Genomic DNA, 23,738 nt, shown 5'->3' with positions numbered 1-23,738 from the left:
TATGCAGCCAGTGCTAACTGTGCTGTTCACTGGGTACAAACATCAGCAGGGGCCTAAAACCATAACTTGCTAGTACCACTTAAAGCTAGCCTGCATTGCCTAAAGGGGAGGTGCATTGTGGCTGGAGCAGGAGCTGTGTAGGAAGTGAACCTGACGTCAGGCACAGCACGGAAACCTGCAACATTGGAGAGAGTGGGCTCCAATGTGTTCTGACGCTGCACTGGAGGCCTTGGTGGAAAAAGTAGAAAATAGGAGAGATGTCCTGTATCCACAGGGGGCCAGGAGGCCTTCCAGATGCATAGACAGATGGCAGTGGAAGTCAATGCTCGGAGTCAAGCCCCAAGGACATGGATGCAGTGTTACAAGAAGTTCAATGAAATCACATGAGTGGTCAAGGTCAGCAAATGCATTTTCTAATGCCATATCCTTACAACTGAACCAGTGGCCTCACACACTGCTCAAACAACCACACCCCCATCGTTCACAATCTCTTTCTATCAGGATTCAAACCTAACAACTGTATGCTTCACCTCACTCTTACACACTTAGCACTGCTACAAGCCTCACACCCACATGTCCCAGCTGGCACACACTGCCAGTTATTCAACCAGGACAGCAACATCAGCCAAACAGATTGCACAACACTCTCTGACACACTTCCATCTCTCTTGCAGGACAAACTGATGCAGTACCAGTGGCAGCAGGAGCTAACCATAGGGGACAGGTGTGCCTGCATGTCCTAATCCCATCGAGGAGACAGTAGTGGCCATTATTGGTACACCTATTGCTGAGGCAGTGGCCAGCAGTGTGACTGAACCATCCAAGTTGACAGTATATTCATAAGTAATCCTTTGTCTCACATCCCCTTACCCCTCATTCCACGCTCTCTTCTGATTTACAAGTTGCAAATGGTGTAAACATGCACCTCTTACTTTCACCCCCTCTCCACACCATTACATTATCCTTGTGCCTTTTACCTTTCAGATACCCAAGAAGTGCAATCTGGCCAGGCAGTGGAGGAACACCAAGAGAGTGATGATGAAAACATAGCATCATCACTTGAATTCATACTTGCAGCCACCAGCTCAGATACTGACACTGCGCATATCTTAGAGGTGGGATTAAAGGTGGGATCTGCACATGGCAAAACACCAGGCAAAAGTGACCTACAGGCAGGGCAAGAGGCAAGGATAGCACAGGTGACAGCTCTCCGGGGGGCAAGGTGACACACAGGTTCCATTGCAGAGGACTCGGGTAAGCACTTCAATGGGGCAGTCTATAGGAAAACTGTGCTGAGTATGCACAACAAAAAGGCCTGGTGTATTGTGAAGCCTGCCAGAAAGCCCGCAGTCAATATTAAGGAGTGTGGAGGAGTCCAGCATCAATTTAGCACAGAGCTATGCATAGAGATTGGAGCCATCCTTTCCAGCTAAAACTGTTCACACACTTGTGGACTCAACCATGATGCAGCATTTGATAGTTGATGTCGCAGCTTCCATTGCAGCACAAGCAGCAGCCACCCAACATCTGAGTGCTGCAGTAGAAGCTGAGACTGGTGCCATCACAGCTGTAGATTACAGTATGCAAAGGGACTTGCAGGGTGTCACAGCAGTCCAGCAATCTGGCCTCTAACAGATCACTAGGATTGCTTAGGTGTCACCCTGGGGGAGTGGCCGTGGCTCTGTGAAGCTTGAACTTGCTGTCCTTGTGTTTCCTGGCAGTTAGCCAGCCCAGACTGCTGCTGCCGATGCTAAGATGGTGCAGGCTGTAGCTGGGCCTTCTAGGACCAGAGCTGCTCAAGGTCGTCCGCCAAGGCCAGCTGGAGCGTCCTCCACTGAAAGGCAGCAGTCTTCCACCAACAATGTTTTAGCCACTGGGGTAGCACTGCATAGGAGCACCACATCAGGCAAAGGCACCTGCAAGACAGGCACTAAGGGAACACACAGGGTGATTAGTTGACATTTGTGTACAATATGGCATGGTTTGATTTATAAATTTTGTTTAAAATATTTATTTTATGGTGATTTTTAATTTTGCATTTGGCCAAGTGGATGCTGTGATACTCAATGGCAGAGGGAAGGGTAAGCAGTGGGACTGTCGGTGGATGTGGAATTGAGGTTGCGATGACTGGTATCATATTCAGATGAGTTATTCACAGCCACCCTGCGCAGAAAGAAGCTGTCTAGGTAGCCTTTTCTCTTCCTCCTCTTAAAAACATAAAAAATAGGAACAGGAGTAGGTCATTTGGCCCCTTGAGCCTGCTCTGCCATTTAATAAGACCATGGCTGATCTGATTGTGGCCTGAATTCAACTTTCTTGTCTGCCCCCATAACACTTGACTCTCTTGTAGATCAAAAACCTGTCTAACACAGCCTTGAGTATATCCAAAGACCCAGCCTCCACTGCTTTCTGGGGTAGAAAATTCCAAGCATTAACAACCCTCTGAGAGAAGAAATTCTTCCTCATCTCCATTTTAAAAGGGAGACCCCTTGTTTTGAAACCATGTCCCCTAGTTCTAGATTCCCCCACAAGGGGAGACATCCTGTCAGCATCTACCCTATCAAGTCCCCTCCGAATCTCATGTTTCAATAAGGTCATCTCTCATTCTTATAAACTCCAATGAGTATAGGCCCAACTTGCTCAACCATTCCTCACAAGACAACCCCTTCATCCCAGGAACCAGCCTAGTGGACCTTCTCTGACCTGCTTCCAATGCGTATATCCCTCCTTAAGTAAGGAGGCCAAAACTGTAGACAGTACTCTAGGAGTGATCTCACCATTGCCCTGTAGAGTTGTAGCAAGACGTCCCTACTTTTATACTCCATCCCCCTTGCAATAAATGCCAACATTCCATTTGTCTCCCTAATTACTTTCTGTACCTGCATGCTGACTTTTTGTGATTCATGTGCAAGGATACCCAGATCCCTCTGTACCACAGCATTCTGCAGTCTCTCTCCATTTAAATAATGTTCTGCTTTTCTATTCTTCCCGCCAAAGTGGACAACCTCACACTTCCCCACATTAGACTCCATCTGCCAAATTTTTGCCCTCTCACTTAACCTATCTATATCCCTTTGCAGACTTTGTGTCCTCCTCACAGTATGCTTTCCTACCTATCTTTGTATCGTCTGCAAATTTGGCTACAATATACTCAGTCCCTTCATCCAAGTCATTAATATAGTTCATAAATAGTTGCAGTCCCAACACTGATCCCTGTGGCACTCCACCAGTTACAGTTTGCCAACCTGAAAATGTCCCATTTATCCCAACTCTGTTTCCTGTTAGTTAGCCAATCCTCTATCCATGCTAATATATTACAATCAACACTCTGAGCTCTTACCTTATGTAATCACCTTTTATGTGGAACCTTATCGAATGCTTCTTGGAAATACAAATACGCTGCATCTACATGTTCCCCTTTATGCACCCTGCTTATTACATCCTCAAAGAACTCCAATAAATTTGACAAACACAATTTCCTTTTCATAAAACCAAGTTGACTCTGCCTGATTGTATTATGATTTTCTAAATGTCCTGCTATTACATCCTTATCCAGAACTGAGAATTTTGAAAAATTACAACCAATGAATCCACTAACTTTGCAGCCACTTCTTGTAAGACTGTTGGATGCAGACCAGCAAGTCCAGGGACTTGTCAGCCTTTAGTCCCGTTAGAGGTCCTAGTACTTTTTCTCTAGCGATAGTGATTGTTTTAAGTTCCTCCCTCCCTTTTGCCTCTTGATCTTCTGCTATTTTTGGGATGCTTTTTGTGTCTTCTACTGTGAAGGCAGATACAAAATACTCATTCAAAGTCTTTGCCATTTCCTTATTTCCCATTATTAATTCCTCAGTCTCATCCTCTAGGGGACCAACACGTACTTTAGCTACTCTTCCTTTTTATATATTTGTAGAAGATTTCACTGTTTGTTTTTATATTTCTTGCTAGTTTACTCTCATACTCTAATTTATCCTTATTTTTTAGTCATCCTTTGCTGGTTTGTAACATTTTCCAATCTTCTGGCTTACCACCAATCCTTGCAGCATTGTATGCCTTTTCTTTCAATTTGATACCATCCTTAACTTCTTTAGTTAGTCACAGATGGTGCATCCTTCTCATAGTCTTTCTTTTTCTATGAAATATATCTTTGTTGAAAGTTATGAAATATTTCCTTAAATGTCTGCCATTGCTTCTCTACTGTCCTACCTTTTAACATATTTTCCCAGTCCACTTTAGCCAATTCTGTCTTCACACCCTTGTAATTTCCTTTATTTAAGTTTAAGATATTTGTTTCATGCCCAAAGTTCTCACCCTCAAACTGAATTGTAATTCTATCATGTTATGATCACTCTTGCCTAGAGGATCCTTTACTATGAGGTAATTTATTAATCCTGTCTCATCACACATTACCTGATCTAAAATAGCCTGCTCCTGGATTGGTTCCAGAACATATTGTTCTAACAATAATGTCCTTAATACACTCTATGAACTCATCCTCCAGGCTAACTTTGCCAATTTGATTAATCCAATCTATATGAAGATTAAAATTGCACAGGTGCATAAGAAAAATAAATTCAGATGAAAGAAATCTCCAATCTCACCTCACCTTTGGAAATCCAAAAATCACAACAGCAGACAGAAAATTGTGAAATAAATACTGCTTGCAACTGCTCTTAGAAACTTATTCCACTAGATAATTAGTCAGCTCGGTCAGTGCTAGGTGGGATTTCCAACTTTTCAAGTTAAAATAGTGTTGGGATCATAATGGCATCATAGGACCCAGATTTGTGTGTATTCATGAGGCGCCCTTCTGCTACTGGCAGGAAGAGTGCACAGTTAAAATGGTGGCAGGCACAAACATAGCAGGAACAGGATGGTAAGTCTGCCCATCTTACTTTAAATCCCGTTCTGCCATGTTCCTGTGATGGTTGGGGAGGGAGATATAAAATCCCTTGTACATTATCATGCAATCTACAAACATACAAGTTGTTGTGAATTTTGTTGTTTACACAGAATAAAGTCAGCTTTGCAGAGAGAGATGAAAGTTACATTCTAAGTGTGGCTTTCCCTAACCTCAATTTTTTCTCTGAAATGGTTAAATTAGAATTTTGAATATATTTTTGTTTTTGTGCTTTATCTCCACAATTCCTGGACAGTGTATGGTATTAAAAAAATTTTAAATAATGAAGTTGAACGATATAATTAAAAAAGGAGTGCCAGTTGTCCTCTACTCTCCTCTCATAGACACACACATATTCTGAACAAAGTCTACATTCAGCTCCACAATAACACCTATTAATAGTTCATTCACATCTCTTTCTTTTTGAGCAGACCAGCAATCACTGCCGTTATTGGCTTGTCGTTTGGACGCTACATTGTTGAGCCATTCTTTGCCCCATGCCAAGCTCCAGTTTTGGCAGTAAAACTTCTCACAGCTGCTGGAGTTTGTAAGTAACATTGTTATGCCTGTCTGTCACAGAAATTTGATGTCAGTTGCACTCAGGCGTGAATTTCCTCTTGTTTTTTTTAGCATGTAAATGCTGTAATTTGAGTTTGCAGGGGCAGAATTTCAGCAGGACTTAGTTATACCAATTCACATTTGGCAGGTTTATTATGATCACATGTAAACTTTGCTAAGGCGTACTGGAGAGTGCCTTTAAAAATACAAACAGCCCATTTCTTTTTAATCAATTGCAATATGGAACATAGTTTGCTTCAAAAAGAGGTAATTTTAAAAACATTTTTGAAAAATCTTCAGGCATTCCACAGCCAACTTGTACTGCGGCAAGACCACACCAGGCTCCCCAACCCTTTCCCCCAGGCAGGTGTCCCAGCTGCAGCATCAGTGAAATGTTTGCTCACCTTCAATATTTAAATGCCCTGATTATGTGAGGTGTGATGGCTTCACGAGCACATTTAATGACTCAGCAGAAGTCCCACCTCACCATCCTACGGAAAGGGAGCAGGATCAGAGGAAATTTAGGGCCTGGCTGTTAGAATATGGAAGGATTGTAATTGTGGTAACTTCTCATTAATCTCTGTCAATGAGAGCAAACAGATCAATTAGGATCCATTGCTGATGATACTCACTCCTGAGGCTCTCACCTCAACACGTTGATGTAATTTCAGAGAATTATCAAGGAGATAATTTTGCAGAACTGCTTTGACACAGCATGATTGGCAACTTGTAGGACAGCATATTTAGCATAATTAGATCAGACTATGAAAAAATGTTGTTACAGGGAGTATACCCTGTATGGGCCTTTTCAGTTTGACTCTTGCAGGGAAGAAGCTAGAAGACACTGAGAAATACTTGCAGAAAATATTATCATAGGAGGCATAGTAAATATTCTGAGGACCAAATGAAGCTGTAAGAACATTTTGAAAAGATGGTGAAAAGACAAAAAAGTGGAACATAGAGTTCCATTTCAATAAATGTGGGATGATACATTTTGGTGAAAGAAATTAAAGTAATAATTATACTTTGAATGAGGGAAAGCTGGGTGTTGTGGAGAAGCAGAAAGATTTGTGGGTTCAGATTTACAAAACATTAACAGCAGCACTTCGATTGGATAAGGCCATAAAAAAGCTAATGAAATACCGAGTTTTATGGCAAAGGGCATAGAATATAAATGTAGAGATGTAATGGTCTTTCGATGTAAAACTGTAATCAGTTGGAGTACTGTGTGAAGTTTTGGGCTCCACAGAATATAGAAAGGATGTTGAGGCATTCGAGAGGGTACAGCATAGAATCACTAAGATCATGCATGGTATGAGGAAATACATGGTATGAAGAAAGGCAACAATTGAGACTGATTTTGTTAGAAGTGAAGCTTATGGGGTGATTTGATAGAGGTGTTTATAATTATGGAAAAAATGAGACAGTAGATAGAACAGACTGTTTCTCGTGATTGAGGAGTCTAGAATGACAGAAAATAGATTTAAGATTAGGACAGAGAGCAGGAGAATTATTTTTACATAGAAGATTGAGGCTGTGGAATGCACTACCAGAATTGATAATTGGAGTAGAGCCCATGGCCAGAATTTTAAAGCCCCCCCCCAACGAGTGTGCTGGTGGCGGGGACGGGTCAAAAAACTGCGTGGGAGGCAGGAGGGCCGTTCCCGAGGCCTTCCCGCCTCCACTGCAATTTTACGCGGGCAAGTGGCGTGGACAAACAACTCGCCCGCCCTAGACCAATAAAGGCCCTTATGTGTCCAATTAACTGCTACATAAGGGCCTTTTCCCGCAGCTGCTGGACGGCAAAGCCCCCAAGAACCCTACCTGGTAAAACCAGGCAGTCTTCTCGCATGCAGGAGGGTGGGCCCTCCTTATTAGGCACCCTGTGCCACATGGAGAACCGCACCCAAAGCCCCAACCACCCCCAACGCACAACACTCCCCACATTCCCCCCAAACGGACCCCCTTGCCTCGCCCAGACCAGGCCCCAAAAACTGACCGAACCTCCAGGGCCGTCCTTCCTCTTGTTTCCAATGACTGGGTGTAGTCCCATCAGTAGCCACCGCTCCTGGTGGCACTGCCGGCCCGCTGATTGGCCAGCAGCTCTGTTAGGCGGGACTTCCTGCACAAGGAGATGAAAGTCCCGCCCAAGACCAATTAAAGGTCTGTGGAGCGAAAAATCCCGGCCTGGCTCCCCAGGCCCAGCAGAGGCGGGCTCACCACTGACTTTTCGGCAGGTGAGCAGGACCTTCCGCCCAACATAAAATTCTAGTCCATGTCAACATTTAATAATAGGTTTGATAAGTGGTTGTAGGAAATTGTATTTCATTCAGCAAAATAATACCACAACAGCATTTTCCAAACTTTTCATGGTGTATTTTCACTTTTGTTCAGCAGAAAGCAAAAATATGGAGAAACCAGCAAAGGAATACAATAAATATGTGCAGACCACAGAATAATTATATAACATAGGAATACTAAATGTTAAGAACTTAATTCAGTACAAGATTGTATATTGGTAAGGTTATCCGTATACAAAGCAGTCCACTTAGTTGGCACTTCATTCACTAGCCGAAACATACACTCCCTCCATCACCGGTGTACTGTGGCTACAATACATACTATCGGTAGATACACTGCAGCAATGTGTAAGGCTTTTTCGGTGGAACCTCCCAAACCTGTGATCTCCACCACACCGAGAAGGACAAAGGCAGCAGGTGTGCGGGAACATCATCACTTCCAAGTTCCCTTTCAAATCACACACCATCCTGACCTGGACATAGTAGCCAGTCCTTTGCCATTGGTGGGTAAAATATAACACACTTGTTCAAGAAAGTTTGTAAGGACATTCCTAGGGCTGAATTTTGTCCCCAGCCCGATGTCGGGTTTTGTGGCAGGGGTGGGGGGGCCTGGAGAATCGGATCAGCAGAGGCCGCCGCGGAACCCAAAGCCAGGATTGCCAGTTCTAATCTTTCTGGTAACAGCGAGGCTCTGTGGCTGCACCTGCACCGCTCTGTGATGGGACTCTGCTTTCCATATGGTAATTACCCCTTTGCAGTCATTTAAAAGTAATCCACTGCGATATTACCTTCAGTTCCTAATCTTGAGCTTGTCATGCAGCTCTCATGCGCCTTCACTTTCCCGTCCAGGAGAAGCTGGCGTCACCAAGGTGGAGAAGGGGTCAACTCTGCATGATTTAGTGTATGGGGGGAAGGGGGCAACTCTGCATAATTTAGTGCATGGAGGAAGGGGGCAACTCTGCATGATTTAGTGTATGGGAGGAAGGGAGAAACTCTGCATGATTTAATGTATGAGGGGAAGGGGGCAACTCTGCATGATTTAGTGTATGGGGGGAAGGGGGCAACTCTGCATGATTTAGTGTATGGGGGGAAGGGGGCAACTCTGCATGATTTAGTGTGTGAGGGGAAGGGGGCAACTCTGCATGATTTAGTGTATGGGGTAAGGGAGAAACTCTGCATGATTTAGTGTATGGGGAAAGGGGGCAACTCTGCATGATTTAGTGTGTGAGGGGAAGGGGGCAACTCTGCATGATTTAGTGTATGGGGGAAGGGGGCAACTCTGCATGATGTAGTGTATGGGAGGAAGGGAGAAACTCTGCATGATTTAGTGTATGGGAGGAAGGGGGCAACTCTGCATGATTTAGTGTATGGGAGGAAGGGGGCAACTCTGCATGATTTAGTGCATGGAGGAAGGGAGAGACTCTGCATGATTTAGTGTATGGGAGGAAGGGAGAAACTCTGCATGATTTAGTGGATGGGAGGAAGGGGGCAACTCTGCATGATTTAGTGTATGGGAGGAAGGGAGAAACTCTGTATGATTTAGTGTATGGGGAAAGGGGGCAACTCTGCATGATTTAGTGTATGGGGGAAGGGGGCAACTCTGCATAATTTAGTGTATGGGAGGAAGGGGGAAACTCTGCATGATTTAGTGTATGGGAGGAAGGGAGAAACTCTGCATGATTTAGTGTATGGGAGGAAGGGGGAAACTCTGCATGATTTAGTGTATGGGAGGAAGGGGGCAACTCTGCATAATTTAGTGTATGGGAGGAAGGGGGCAACTCTGCATGATTTAGTGTATGGGGGAAGGGGGCAACTCTGTATGATTTAGTGTATGGGGGAAGGGGGCAACTCTGCATGATTTAGTGTATGGGGGAAGGAGGCAACTCTGCATGATTTAGTAGATGGAGGAAGGGGGCAACTCTGCATGATTTAGTGTATGGGAGGAAGGGAGAAACTCTGCATGATTTAGTGTATGGACGAAGGGGGCAACTCTGCATGATTTAGTGTATGGAGGAAGGGGGCAACTCTGCATGATTTAGTGTATGGGAGGAAGGGGGCAACTCTGCATGATTTAGTGTATGGGAAGAAGGGGGCAACTCTGTATGATTTAGTGTATGGGGAAAGGGGGCAACTCTGCATGATTTAGTGTATGGGGGAAGGGGGCAACTCTGCATGATTTAGTGTATGGAGGAAGGGGGCAACTCTGCATGATTTAGTGTATGGAGGAAGGGGGCAACTCTGCATGATTTAGTGTATGGGAGGAAGGGGGCAACTCTGCATGATTTAGTGCATGGAGGAAGGGGGCAACTCTGCATGATTTAGTGTATGGAGGAAGGGAGAAACTCTGCATGATTTAGTGTATGGGAGGAAGGGGGCAACTCTGCATGATTTAGTGTATGGAGGAAGGGAGAAACTCTGCATGATTTAGTGTATGGGAGGAAGGGGGCAACTCTGCATGATTTAGTGTATGGAGGAAGGGGGCAATTCGCATGATTTAGTGTATGGAGGAAGGGAGAAACTCTGCATGATTTAGTGTGTGAGGGGAAGGGGGCAACTCTGCATGATTTAGTGTGTGAGGGGAAGGGGGCAACTCTGCATGATTTAGTGTATGGGGTAAGGGAGAAACTCTGCATGATTTAGTGTATGGGGAAAGGGGGCAACTCTGCATGATTTAGTGTGTGAGGGGAAGGGGGCAACTCTGCATGATTTAGTGTATGGGGGAAGGGGGCAACTCTGCATGATGTAGTGTATGGGAGGAAGGGAGAAACTCTGCATGATTTAGTGTATGGGAGGAAGGGGGCAACTCTGCATGATTTAGTGTATGGGAGGAAGGGGGCAACTCTGCATGATTTAGTGTATGGAGGAAGGGAGAGACTCTGCATGATTTAGTGTATGGGAGGAAGGGAGAAACTCTGCATGATTTAGTGGATGGGAGGAAGGGGGCAACTCTGCATGATTTAGTGTATGGGAGGAAGGGAGAAACTCTGTATGATTTAGTGTATGGGGAAAGGGGGAAACTCTGCATGATTTAGTGTATGGGAGGAAGGGGGCAACTCTGCATAATTTAGTGTATGGGAGGAAGGGGGCAACTCTGCATGATTTAGTGTATGGGGGAAGGGGGCAACTCTGTATGATTTAGTGTATGGGGGAAGGGGGCAACTCTGCATGATTTAGTGTATGGGGGAAGGAGGCAACTCTGCATGATTTAGTAGATGGAGGAAGGGGGCAACTCTGCATGATTTAGTGTATGGGAGGAAGGGAGAAACTCTGCATGATTTAGTGTATGGACGAAGGGGGCAACTCTGAATGATTTAGTGTATGGAGGAAGGGGGCAACTCTGCATGATTTAGTGTATGGGAGGAAGGGGGCAACTCTGCATGATTTAGTGTATGGGAGGAAGGGGGCAACTCTGCATGATTTAGTGCATGGGAAGAAGGGGGCAACTCTGTATGATTTAGTGTATGGGGAAAGGGGGCAACTCTGCATGATTTAGTGTATGGGGGAAGGGGGCAACTCTGCATGATTTAGTGTATGGAGGAAGGGGGCAACTCTGCATGATTTAGTGTATGGAGGAAGGGGGCAACTCTGCATGATTTAGTGTATGGGAGGAAGGGGGCAACTCTGCATGATTTAGTGCATGGAGGAAGGGGGCAACTCTGCATGATTTAGTGTATGGAGGAAGGGAGAAACTCTGCATGATTTAGTGTATGGGAGGAAGGGGGCAACTCTGCATGATTTAGTGTATGGAGGAAGGGAGAAACTCTGCATGATTTAGTGTATGGGAGGAAGGGGGCAACTCTGCATGATTTAGTGTATGGAGGAAGGGGGCAATTCGCATGATTTAGTGTATGGAGGAAGGGAGAAACTCTGCATGATTTAGTGTATGGGAGGAAGGGGGCAACTCTGCATGATTTAGTGTATGGAGGAAGGGAGAAACTCTGCATGATTTAGTGTATGGGAGGAAGGGGGCAACTCTGCATGATTTAGTGTATGGGAGGAAGGGGGCAACTCTGCATGATTTAGTGCATGGGAGGAAGGGGGCAACTCTGTATGATTTAGTGTCTGGGGGAAGGGGGCAACTCTGCATGATTTAGTGTATGGGGGGGGAAGGGACAACTCTGCATGATTTAGTGTATGGGGGGAAGGGACAACTCTGCATGATTTAGTGTATGGGGAAAGGGACAACTCTGCATGATTTAGTTTATGGGGGAAAGGGGCAACTCTGCATGATTTAGTGTATGGGGGAAGGGGGAAACTCTGCATGATTTAGTGTATGGGTGAAGGGGGCAACTCTGCATGATTTAGTGTATGGGTGAAGGGGGCAACTCTGCATGATTTCGTTTATGGGGGAAAGGGGCAACTCTGCATGATTTAGTGCATGAGGTGAAAGGGGCAACTTTGCATGATTTAGTGTCTGGGGGAAGGGGGCAACTCTGCATGATTTAGTGTATGGGGGGAAGGGGGCAACTCTGTATGAGTCAGTGTATGGGGGAAAGGGGCAACTCTGCATGATTTAGTGTATGGGGGAAGGGGGCAACTCTGTATGAGTCAGTGTATGGGGAAAAGGGGCAACTCTGCATGATTTAGTATATGGGGGATGGGGGCAACTCTGCATGATTTAGTGTATGAGGGGAAGGGGGCAACTCTGCATGATTTAGTGTATGGGGGGAAGGGGGAAACTCTGTATGAGTCAGTGTATGGGGGAAAGGGGCAACTCTGCATGATTTAGTGTATGGCAGAAGGGGGAAACTCTGCATGATTTAGTGCATGAGAGGAAGGGGGCAACTCTGCATGATTTAGTGTATGGGGGAAGGGGGCAACTCTGCATGATTTAGTGTATGGGGTGAAGGGGGCAACTCTGTATGAGTCAGTGTATGGGGGAAAGGGGCAACTCTGCATGATTTAGTGTATGGGGGGAAGGGGGCAACTCTGTATGAGTCAGTGTATGGGGAAAAGGGGCAACTCTGCATGATTTAGTATATGGGGGATGGGGGCAACTCTGCATGATTTAGTGTATGAGGGGAAGGGGGCAACTCTGCCTGATTTAATGTATGGGGGGAAGGGGGAAACTCTGTATGAGTCAGTGTATGGGGGAAAGGGGCAACTCTGCTTGATTTAGTGTATGGCAGAAGGGGGAAACTCTGCATGATTTAGTGTATGAGGGGAAGGGGGATACTCTGCATGATTTAGTGTTTGGGGGAAAGGGGGCAACTCTGTATGAGTCAGTGTATGGGGGAAAGGGGCAACTCTGCATGATTTAGTGTATGGGAGAAGGGGGAAACTGCATGATTTAGTGGATGGGGGGAAGGGGGCAATTCTGCATCGTTTAGTGCGTGGGGGGAAGGGGGCAACTCTGCATGATTTAGTAAATGGGGGAAGTGGGCAACTCTGCATGATTTAGTGCATGGGGGGAAGGGGGCAATTCTGCATGATTTAGTGTATGGGAAGGGGGCAACTCTGCATGATTTAGTGTATGGGGGAAGGGGGAAACGCTGCATGATTTTGTGTATGGGAGAACGGGGGAAACTCTGCATGATTTAGTGCATGAGGGGAAGGGGGCAACTCTGCATGATTTAGTGTATGGGGGAAGGGAGAAACTCTGCATGATTTTGTGTATGGGGGACGGGGGCAACTCTGCATGATTTAGTGCATGAGGGGAAGGGGGCAACTCTGCATGATTTAGTGTATGGGGGAAGGGGGCAACTCTGCATGATTTAGTGTATGGGGGAAGGGGGCAACTCTGCATGATTTAGTGCATGAGGGGAAGTGGGCAACTCTGCATGATTTAGTGTATGGGGGAAGGGAGAAACTCTGCATGATTTTGTGTATGGGGGACGGGGGCAACTCTGCATGATTTAGTGTATGGGGGAAGGGGGCAACTCTGCATGATGAAGTGTATGGGGGAAGGGGACAACTCTGCATGATTTAGTGCATGAGGGGAAGGGGGCAACTCTGCATGATTTAGTGTATGGAGGAAGGGAGAAACTCTGCATGATTTTGTGTATGGGGGACGGGGGCAACTCTGCATGATTTAGTGCATGAGGGGAAGGGGGCAACTCTGCATGATTTAGTGTATGGGGGACGGGGGCAACTCTGCATGATTTAGTGTATGGGGTGAAGGGGGCAACTCTGTATGAGTCAGTGTATGGGGGAAAGGGGCAACTCTGCATGATTTAGTGTATGGGGGTAAGGGGGCAACTCTGTATGAGTCAGTGTATGGGGAAAAGGGGCAACTCTGCATGATTAGGTATATGGGGGATGGGGGCAACTCTGCATGATTTAGTGTATGAGGGGAAGGGGGCAACTCTGCATGATTTAGTGTATGGGGGGAAGGGGGCAACTCTGTATGAGTCAGTGTATGGGGGAAAGGGGCAACTCTGCATGATTTAGTGTATGGCAGAAGGGGGAAAATCTGCATGATTTAGTGTATGAGGGGAAGGGGGCAACTTTGCATGATTTAGTGTCTGGGGGAAGGGGGCAACTCTGCATGATTTAGTGTATGGGGGGAAGGGGGCAACTCTGTATGAGTCAGTTTATGGGGGAAAGGGGCAACTCTGCATGATTTAGTGTATGGGGGAAGGGGGCAACTCTTCATGATTTATTGCATGAGGGGAAGGGGGCAACTCTGCATGATTTAGTGTATGGGGGAAGGGAGAAACTCTGCATGATTTTGTGTATGGGGACGGGGGCAACTCTGCATGATTTAGTGCATGAGGGGAAGGGGGCAACTCTGCATGATTTAGTGTATGGGGGAAGGGGGCAACTCTGCATGATTTAGTGTATGGGGGAAGGGGGCAACTCTGCATGATTTTGTGTATGGGGGACGGGGGCAACTCTGCATGATTTAGTGTATGGGGTGAAGGGGGCAACTCTGTATGAGTCAGTGTATGGGGGAAAGGGGCAACTCTGCATGATTTAGTGTATGGGGGGAAGGGGGCAACTCTGTATGATTTAGTGTATGGGGGGAAGGGGGAAACTCTGTATGAGTCAGTGTATGGGGGAAAGGGGCAACTCTGCATGATTTAGTGTATGGGAGAAGGGGGAAACTCTGCATGATTTAGTGTATGAGGGGAAGGGGGATACTCTGCATGATTTAGTGTATGGGGGAAAGGGGGCAACTCTGCATGAGTCAGTGTCTGGGGGAAAGGGGCAACTCTGCATGATTTAGTGTATGGGAGAAGGGGGAAATTCTGCATGATTTAGTGTATGGGGGGAAGGGGGCAATTCTGCATCGTTTAGTGCATGGGGGGAAGGGGGCAACTCTGCATGATTTAGTCTATGGGGGAAGTGGGCAACTCTGCATGATTTAGTGCATGGGGGGAAGGGGGCAATTCTGCATGATTTAGTGTATGGGAAGGGGGCAACTCTGCATGATTTAGTGTATGGGGGAAGGGGGGAACTCTGCATCAGTTAGTGCATTGGGGAAGGGGGCAACTCTGCATGACTCAGTGCATAACTAAACATTGCATTATGTTCTACTGTGTGCTGGGCTGGCAGCCTTTCAAAAATGGCGGCAGCACCTGCTCCTGCATCAGGTGACTCTGTGAGTGGCATTGCCAATGCTGTCCTCGCCTCATGATTGGGAGACGGGTGGATATGCTGTAGCCATCAATATGTTAAGTGGCCACCTGCCGCGTAATCGCAGCAGCGCAGCGGCACAGGTCCCGTGGGGCACGGCTGCCATCTTCTGCACCACCACCGCACCTGGCAGCAAGACTACAAAATTCAGCCTCTCGTAACTACAGGTCAGTCAGTTTAACATCTAACGACATTGTGGGAGCACCTTCACTGCATGGACTGCAGCGGTTCAAGACGAAGGTGCACTACCACTGTCTGCAGGGCAACCAGAGCTGGACAATAAAAGCTGGCCTTGCCAGTGATGCCCGCATCCCAGCAATGAATGAAAAAAACACTTATACAAGAGCAAAACACTGCGGATGCTGGAAATCTGAAACAAAAACAGAAAATGTTGGAAATACTCCGCAGGTTTGGCTGCATCTGTGGTGAGAGAAAGAGTTAACATTTCAGAGTTCTGACAAAGGGTCACTGAACTGAAACGTTAACTCTGCTTCTCTCTCCACAGATGCTGCCAGACCTGCTGAGTATTTCCTGCATTTTCTGTTTTTATTTATAATTTTAAAAGACGCTGTTGGTTTTATTTATTGTGTTACACAAATCTGACAAAGATTTTGTTTTTTTACTCACTGTAGCACTGGTGGTGTATGTAAATTCTTGCAGTGTGAACTGGACCGCCCGAATTCAGATCATCCTCACAGCTTCTAAACTGGTGGCACTGGGATTGATCATTGTTCCAGGGATGATGACCTTGGCCGAAGGTATGATTTATCCATGAAAAGGCTCTTTAAAAGAAAGACACAAAGTTTCAAGTTATACATTTACAACACAGAAGGAGACCATTCAGCCCATTATACCTGTGCCAGATCTCTAAAACACCTATCAACAACTTACTCCCATTCCTCTGCTATTTTCATTATTTTCACCACCCTTTTTTTACTTTTTCTTTTTCAAATATTTATCCCTTTTCTCTTAAAAGCTGTTATGTATTCTGCTTCCACCACTGTTTTAGGTAGGACATTCCATATCCTAACAAATCTCTGTATAAAAAATTTTCCTAACCATCTCCTTTTGTATTTTTGGTGATGATGTGAGGTTTAAACCCTCTCGGTTACTGATTCACTGATCAGTTCAAATAGATTTTTCCAATTTATCAAAATACCTCATCATGCTGAATGGCCCTATTACATATCCTCCTAACCTTCTTTGTTCCAATAAAAAGATTCCCAGTTTCTCTAGTCTCTTCTCAGAACTAAATTCTCTCATAGCTGGGATTACCTAAATGTATCTGTTCTCTGTCCTTTCCTTGACATTAATCTAAAAGTAAGGCAGACAAAATTGGACTCAATATTCTAACTGTGGCCTATTCAATTACAAAACCAAAGGGATAATCCTAAAGGTATACAACTAATTGAATAGTGGCCTAATCAATTAGTTGTATACCTTTAGGATTATCCCTTTGGTTTTGTAATTGATTAGGCCACTAGAGCTCTAGTACAAACAAAAAAATACTTGAGATGAATACTTTCTCATTCTTGAAGAATTAGCAGATGAGATATGTTGTGTTCTAAAACTGCCATACAGTCTGGCCTCTGAGTACATATAGACGGGTCACTGGGACCTTTTAGAGAAGTTTTTTTCAGGTGGTGTTGAGAATAAATTTAGCAGGCTTTTCTTCAAAAACAGAATACAAGTTGAGTTGACACAGTGGATTTCTCAGGGTCTTTTAGAGAGATGCTGGAAAGCTGAACTGGTTTGCGGTCTTCTCTCCTTCCTTGGGAATTCTCTTCTCTCCTTGGAAGTTCTTTCCCTTTTTATACAGTTCAACATCAACTCAATTCAATCGCGAAACTGACCTCCATCAATCTTGACCTGTCACTTCTTTGTAAACAACTTCCCCAGGCGTCCAAAGTTCTCTGTTGTTTATTGAGCTGGAAGTCAGGTTGTTTTTTCGGAAAGGCTTGTTGTTGTTGCTGGAAGTCAGGTGGTTTCCCGGAAAGGCTTGTTTTCCTCACAAGACCTCTCAGTGACCATTTTCAAAAACATTTCCAGGGACTGTTTTTCAGAGTCAAGTGGCCTTTACATAACCCCTTTTGAAAACACCAGAGTTTAACATTTCTTCAATTTTTCAAAAATGAATCCTCAAAAAATATATTTACCAAAACAGAGGCACTTTTGTAGCACCTTATTTATAAAAACTTGGAGGCGATATGATATTTATTTATAGCTTTCGCAACTTATCCTACCAGTTTTTTAAAATGTGTTTCTGAACACTAAGTCTCTCCTTTTAATATTATATCACTTAGTGTATACAAACTCTCCTAATTCTACCTCCCAATATGTATCACCTTGCTTTTCTTTGCATTAAATTTCATCTGACATCTATTTTCCCAATCTACGAACCTGTTTGTTTTTCTGAAGTCAGGTACAGTCACCTTTATAGCTAAATGTGCTCCCTATATTTGTGCTGTCCACAAATTTTCATGTTGTGCCTCATAACCAAATCCAGATCTGTAGGGGGATACACTATTTATATCCCTCCAGCCCGAAGAAAAAAAAACATCATCAACGTGTGTTTGTACAGCGCCTTTAATGTAAAAAAATGTCCCAAGGTGCTTCACAGGAGCACTATCAAGCAAAAACTGACACCAAACCACATAAGAAGATAATACAGCAGATGACCAAAAGCTTGGCCAAAAAGATAGGTTTTAAGAAGCATCTTAAAGGAGAAAAGAAAGGTAGAGGTGGAAAGATTTAGAGAGGGAATTCCAGAGCTTAAGGCCTTGGTAGCTGAAGTCACAGCTGTGATGTTCTCGGGACTGGCGTGAGGTTTAGCCAAAGTTAGTAAGAGATATGAGACAGAAACAAAGACAGCATGCTGTTGAACAACAGCGGATACTGCTTTATTCCTTTTTTTACTTTCACTTTCCCTTTTCTGGCTCATGAGTGTGTGTACGGTAGCCTTAAATGAACAAAATGTACAATGAAAATCTCAAAACACTACAACAGCCACCAGGGGTGGGGCAATTAAAATCAAGGATGGTCAAGAGGTCAGAATTAGAGGAGCGCAGATATCACAGAGATAACCACTTCTGCCTGTTTTTGTTCATTAACCAACTCCCTATCCATGCTGCCATTCCCTTTAATATCATATGCCTCAATTTTATCAATGAGTCTCCTATGTGGCATCGGATCAATTATTTTTGAAAATTCATATACATAACATCCATAACATTTATTTTATCAATATAGACTGCTATTTATTCAAAGAACTCTAATAAATTTGTTAGATACGACTTGTCTTTTGCCAATACACTTCTGTTGTCCCTAATTATCCCATGTCTTTCAAGGTGAGTATTAAGTTTATACCTTATAAGGCCTCTAGAAACTTATCCACCAGTTTTGTTAGGCTGACTGGTCTACAGTTAGCTGATTTATTCTTTTATCCCTTTTGAACAGAAGTGTTGCATTGGCACAATTTCCATGTTCAAGTATGTTTGTGAGATTGTGGTCAGAGCAACTGCTATTTCCTCTCTGGCTTCTCCCAGCATTCTAGGATACATGCCATGAGAACCCAATGCCTTTTCCACTTTCCATTGCCCCAATTTTTTTCTGTACTTCTTTATCTATAGTAATGTTATCCAACTGTTCCATCTTCTCTAATATAAAAGCAAAATACTGCGGCTGCTGGAAATCTGAAATAAAAACAAGAAATGCTGGAACCACTCAGCAGGTCTGGCAGCATCTGTGGAAAGAGAAGCAGAGGTAACGTTTCGGGTCGGTGACCCTTCTTCGGAAACTTCTTCCGAAGAAGGGCCACTGACCCGAAACGTTAACTCTGCTTCTTTTTCCACAGATGCTGCCAGACCTGCTGAGTGGTTCCAGCATTTCTTGTTTTTGTTCCATCTTCTCCTCTTGTACCCTTTTCTTCCCACTTTTATTTCACCATTCTGTGAAAACCAAGACATTTAAGGCACTTCAATGGAATTGAGAATTGGAAGGTTTCTGTTACAGGTGGCCAAACCACATGCTATTTTCACTCCTGGTTGTAATGTGAACATTTACCCCCTAATATCTTTGCCGTTCCTTTTTCTTCCATATGAAGACTCCTGTTTCAATCTCTAATCAGCCCTACTTTATTCTTTCACAGTTGTGTTCATAATATTCTTTATTGTTACCTTTTATGATAATTGTCAATCTTTCTTCATACTGCCTCTTAACCTTTCTAATCTATTTGCCCACTATACTTTCCCTATTTGGCTTGCTTTTTCTTTTGTATTCTTAAGTTTAGGTTTGTTATATTTAGAATCATATAGAATCATAGAATGATAATCTTGGAATGTGTGTTCACACTACTCATGTACCTCAATGTCATGCGCCATTGGTTGGATCAGCACATGATGGGCTGCATTTTGAGTTGGAGGCGGGGCTCCCAGGGCTAGGTCAAAAAGACGGGCTATAGCCTGCCGCTGTCTTTTAGTGCCCCCCTGCATCCAGTCTTCTTAAATGTAAGTTTCAGGAGCGAGGATCCCTTGTCCCCTTAAAGACAGGGATCCCGCCTCCAAGAGCAGTTGTCCAATCAAAGGGCTGGCAGTTCAACAGTATCAGGAGCACCACCATGAGCAGTGGCCTTTGCCAGTACTAATGTTTTGTCTTTATGTTGTTCCCTGGTTCCCAGATGTTGGAAAGAATCACACTTTAAACTTGGAAAAGGCTGGAGTCAGTTTTGTTTATTGCAGCACCATGCTCTGTGCTGTAGAACCTGATTCAACTGGTTCTTGTGTTACATATAACATGATTTCCCAGTGCAGCTGTGAATGTGGCCCCCCACTGGAACACTTACACATAACAACTAGTTCCAAGCTAATTGGTTCCTAACACTTTACAGATAGTATAACAATATAAACATATAAAACATCCCTCTTTCTTCAAAAAATAACGCCCCTATATCAATATAACTGTCAATATAAATAAAGAAGATTATAATCTGACTTGTGGAAATAATGTGAACCCTTTTTAGAGTCTTTTATAGCATGTATTCTTTTTGAAAAAATATTATTCATGGTATCGCTTGTGTGGGAAGGTGTTGTACCTCCATCTTGTAAATTTGGCATTTATTGCTCTCAGTGGTGAGTTGGCACGCTGTACAGGTGATGTTGTGTCACTTGCTGGTGATGTTGTTAATGTTGCCTCATTGGATAGTGATGTTTCCGGTGTTGTTGATGTTCTTTTCTGTTGTTTCAGCTCAGGTGTAGGCCGAATATGGATTCTGTTCCTTCTCCTTTGGTTACCGGTTTCAGTTTCAATGATATATGACCTAGGAGTCTCAGCTTCACTAACAATTTTTGCTGGGCTCCAGGCTTTCATCATTGGATCCTGTACGTATACAGTTTGTCCTTTCAACATATTGGCATGGATAGAAGATTGCAGAAAATACGGAAGTATGGGGTTGAAGGTGATTTAGAGCTTTGGATCAGAAATTGGCTAGCTGAAAGAAGACAGAGGGTGGTGGTTGATGGCAAATGTTCATCCTGGAGTTTAGTTACTAGTGGTGTACCGCAAGGTTCTGTTTTGGGGCCACTGCTGTTTGTCATTTTTATAAACGACCTGGATGAGGGTGTAGAAGGGTGGGTTAGTAAATTTGCGGATGACACGAAGGTCGGTGGAGTTGTGGATAGTGTCGAAGGGTGTTGTAGGGTACAGAGGGACATAGATAGGCTGCAGAGCTGGGCTGAGAGATGGCAAATGGAGTTTAATGCGGAGAAGTGTGAGGTGATTCACTTTGGAAGGAGTAACAGCAATGCAGAGTACTGGGCTAATGGGAAGATTCTTGGTAGTGTAGATGAGCAGAGAGATCTTGGTATCCAGGTACATAAATCCCTGAAAGTTGCTACCCAGGTTAATAGGGCTGTTAAGAAGGCATATGGTGTGTTAGCTTTTAGCTGTCCAAAACTCTGGTGAGGCCGCACCTTGAGTATTGCGTGCAGTTCTGGTCACCGCATTATAGGAAGGATGTGGAAGCTTTGGAAAGGGTGCAGAGGAGATTTACTAGGATGTTGCCTGGTATGGAAGGAAGGTCTTACGAGGAAAGGCTGAGGGACTTGGGGTTGTTTTCGTTAGAGAGAAGGAGGAGGAGAGGTGACTTAATAGAGACATACAAGATAATCAGAGGGTTAGATAGGGTGGATAGTGAGAGTCTTTTTCCTCGGATGAGGATGGCAAACATGAGGGGACATAGCTTTAAGTTGAGGGGTGAAAGATATAGGACAGATGTCAGAGGTAGTTTCTTTACGCAGAGAGTAGTAGGGGCGTGGAACGCCCTGCCTGCAACAGTAGTAGACTCGCCAACTTTAAGGGCATTTAAGTGGTCATTGGATAGACATATGGATGTAAATGGAATAGTGTAGGTCAGATGATCGGCGCAACATCGAGGGCCGAAGGGCCTGTACTGCGCTGTAATATTCTAATTCTAATTCTAATTCTAAAAAAAAACAGCTCGGGTAGGGTTTTAGCATATTTGGGGAAGTGTTGCTCTCCTCTTACCTGTGCTTCAATGAGTTGTTGTCTCACTTTCACCTGGTCACTTGAAGGATGTATTTTGCTTGGCAGAGTTGTCTTATATTTTCTTCCATTTAACAGCTCTGCAGGTGATTTCATGTCAGCCTTGAGAACTGTGGATTGGAGTGACAATAAGGCCAGGTTTGGGTCATCCTTTGTCTCTTGGCATTTCACAAGTGTTCTTTTGACCGTCTGAATGTGTCTTTCTATAAATCCTTGTCTCCTTGGTGAGCTGATGGTGTTGAACCCATATTGGTCAGCGAATTCCTTAAATTCTCTGGATGTAAATTAGGTGCCATTGTCACATATTAACTTTTCAGGAATCCCTTGCTCAGCAAACGGAACTCGTACTGCTGAGATTATTGTTGTGGCTCTCAAGTCTTTCATCTTCCGGATAAAAGGGAATTTTGAGTAGTAGTCTGCAACTATGAGATACCATTCTTGATATAAATCGACTCCAACAGTATGCCATGGTCTGGGTGGTACTTCAGTAGCTATCATCTCCTCTTTCTGTTGGGAGTTTCTGTACTTCTGGCATACATTGCATGTAGACACCATATTTTCGATATCTTTGTATATGCCTATCCAGTACACAGATGATTTGGCTCTGAGCTTACACTTCTCCATTCCCATGTGGCCTTTGTGTATCTTTTGGAGAAGTTCTTTCTGCATTGTTTTGGGTATGATTATTCTGGATCCGGCCAGCAGAACACAACAGAGATGTCATCTCTAATAGACCAGTACTGCCGTATTGCTGGCTGTGTGTGCTGTATCCTACCAGGTCATCCCAGGATCACATGCTGAAATAGCATCTGTAACTCCTCATCTTTGCTGGTCTCATCTCTAATTTGACTCAGTTTCGGTGGTGTTAGATTCACTAGCTGATGAATCTTTATGCCTAGATCTTCTATCTCAAGTGTCTTCTGTGGTGACAACCGAGATAGGGTGTCTGCCAGCACCATTTCTCTTCCTGGCTTATATTTCGGAGTGAAATCATAACTCTGAAGCCTCAAGAGTAACCTCTGTGGTCTTGCTGGTGCTTTACATAGATTTTTCTTGTAGCTCTGCTCCAGTGGATAATGATCCCTCTCCACTGTGATCTTCCTCCCATAGAGTTATGTGTGGAACTTCTCACATCCATACACGACTGCCAAAAGCTCTATCTCTCTCTGTTGCCATACCTTGTCTCAGCTGATGTCAGAACTTTGAACACAAATGCTATTGACTTTCCCTCTTGTACCAGGGCTGCTCCCAGTTCTTTTGTGGAAGCATCTACTTGCAGTGTTTAGGTTTCTTTCTGTCATAGTATGACAGACTTTCAGAAGGCTTTTGATAAGGTCCCACATAAGAGATTAGCATGCAAAATTAAAGCACATGGGATTGGGGGTAAGATACTGACATGGATAGAGAACTGGTTGGCAGACAGGAAACAACGAGTAGGAATAAACGGGTCTTTTTCCGAGTGGCAGGCAGTGACTAGTGAGGTACCGCAGGGATCAGTGCTAGGACCCCAGCTATTCACAATATATATTAATGATATAGATTAGGGAATTAAATGTAATAGATACAAGTTTGCAGATGACACAAAGCTGGGTGGGAGTGTGAGCTGTGAGGAGGATGCAGAGAAGCTCCAGTGTGATTTGGACAGGTTGTGTGAGTGGGCAAATACATGGCAGATGCAGTATAATGTGGATAAATGTGAGGTTATCCACTTTGGTGGCAAAAACAGAAAGGCAGATTATTATCTGAACGGCGATAGATTGGGAAAGGGGGAGGTGCAGCGAGACCTGGGTGTCCTTGTGCACCAGTCGCTGAAAGTAAGCATGCAGGTACAGCATGCAGTTAAGAAG

At 44.4% G+C, this 23,738-nt stretch overlaps 2 protein-coding genes across 4 annotated transcripts in view; one reads left to right on the top strand and one right to left on the bottom strand.

Annotated features, from left to right (window-relative positions):
- The window catches only part of LOC137379639 (tetratricopeptide repeat protein 38-like), a 194,469-nt gene extending 172,400 nt beyond the window's left edge, over positions 1 to 22,069 (bottom strand). Inside the window, exons 1-2 of one of the 2 annotated variants that reach the window (XM_068050754.1) lie at positions 21,874 to 22,069; positions 15,961 to 16,115 (exon numbers count right to left, since the gene is read on the bottom strand). The gene's annotated coding sequence lies outside the window, so the exon portion shown is untranslated. Of the gene's footprint in view, positions 1 to 15,960; positions 16,116 to 21,873 lie in introns of those variants that run through there. The other variant, XM_068050755.1, reaches the window with a different exon arrangement.
- LOC137379638 (cystine/glutamate transporter-like) overlaps positions 1 to 23,738 on the top strand; it is an 81,522-nt gene that overhangs the window by 7,303 nt on the left and 50,481 nt on the right. For both annotated transcript variants that reach the window (XM_068050752.1, XM_068050751.1), the window contains exons 3-4: positions 5,329 to 5,444; positions 15,966 to 16,091. In XM_068050752.1, the coding sequence (XP_067906853.1) occupies positions 5,329 to 5,444; positions 15,966 to 16,091 (242 nt within the window). The remainder of the gene's footprint in view (positions 1 to 5,328; positions 5,445 to 15,965; positions 16,092 to 23,738) is intronic.

The sequence above is a fragment of the Heterodontus francisci genome, chromosome 18 (assembly GCF_036365525.1).
Source record: "Heterodontus francisci isolate sHetFra1 chromosome 18, sHetFra1.hap1, whole genome shotgun sequence".
NCBI lineage: Eukaryota > Metazoa > Chordata > Chondrichthyes > Heterodontiformes > Heterodontidae > Heterodontus > Heterodontus francisci.
The sequence above is the reverse complement of the archived record's forward strand: the minus strand, read 5'-3'. Positions and strand labels throughout refer to the sequence as shown.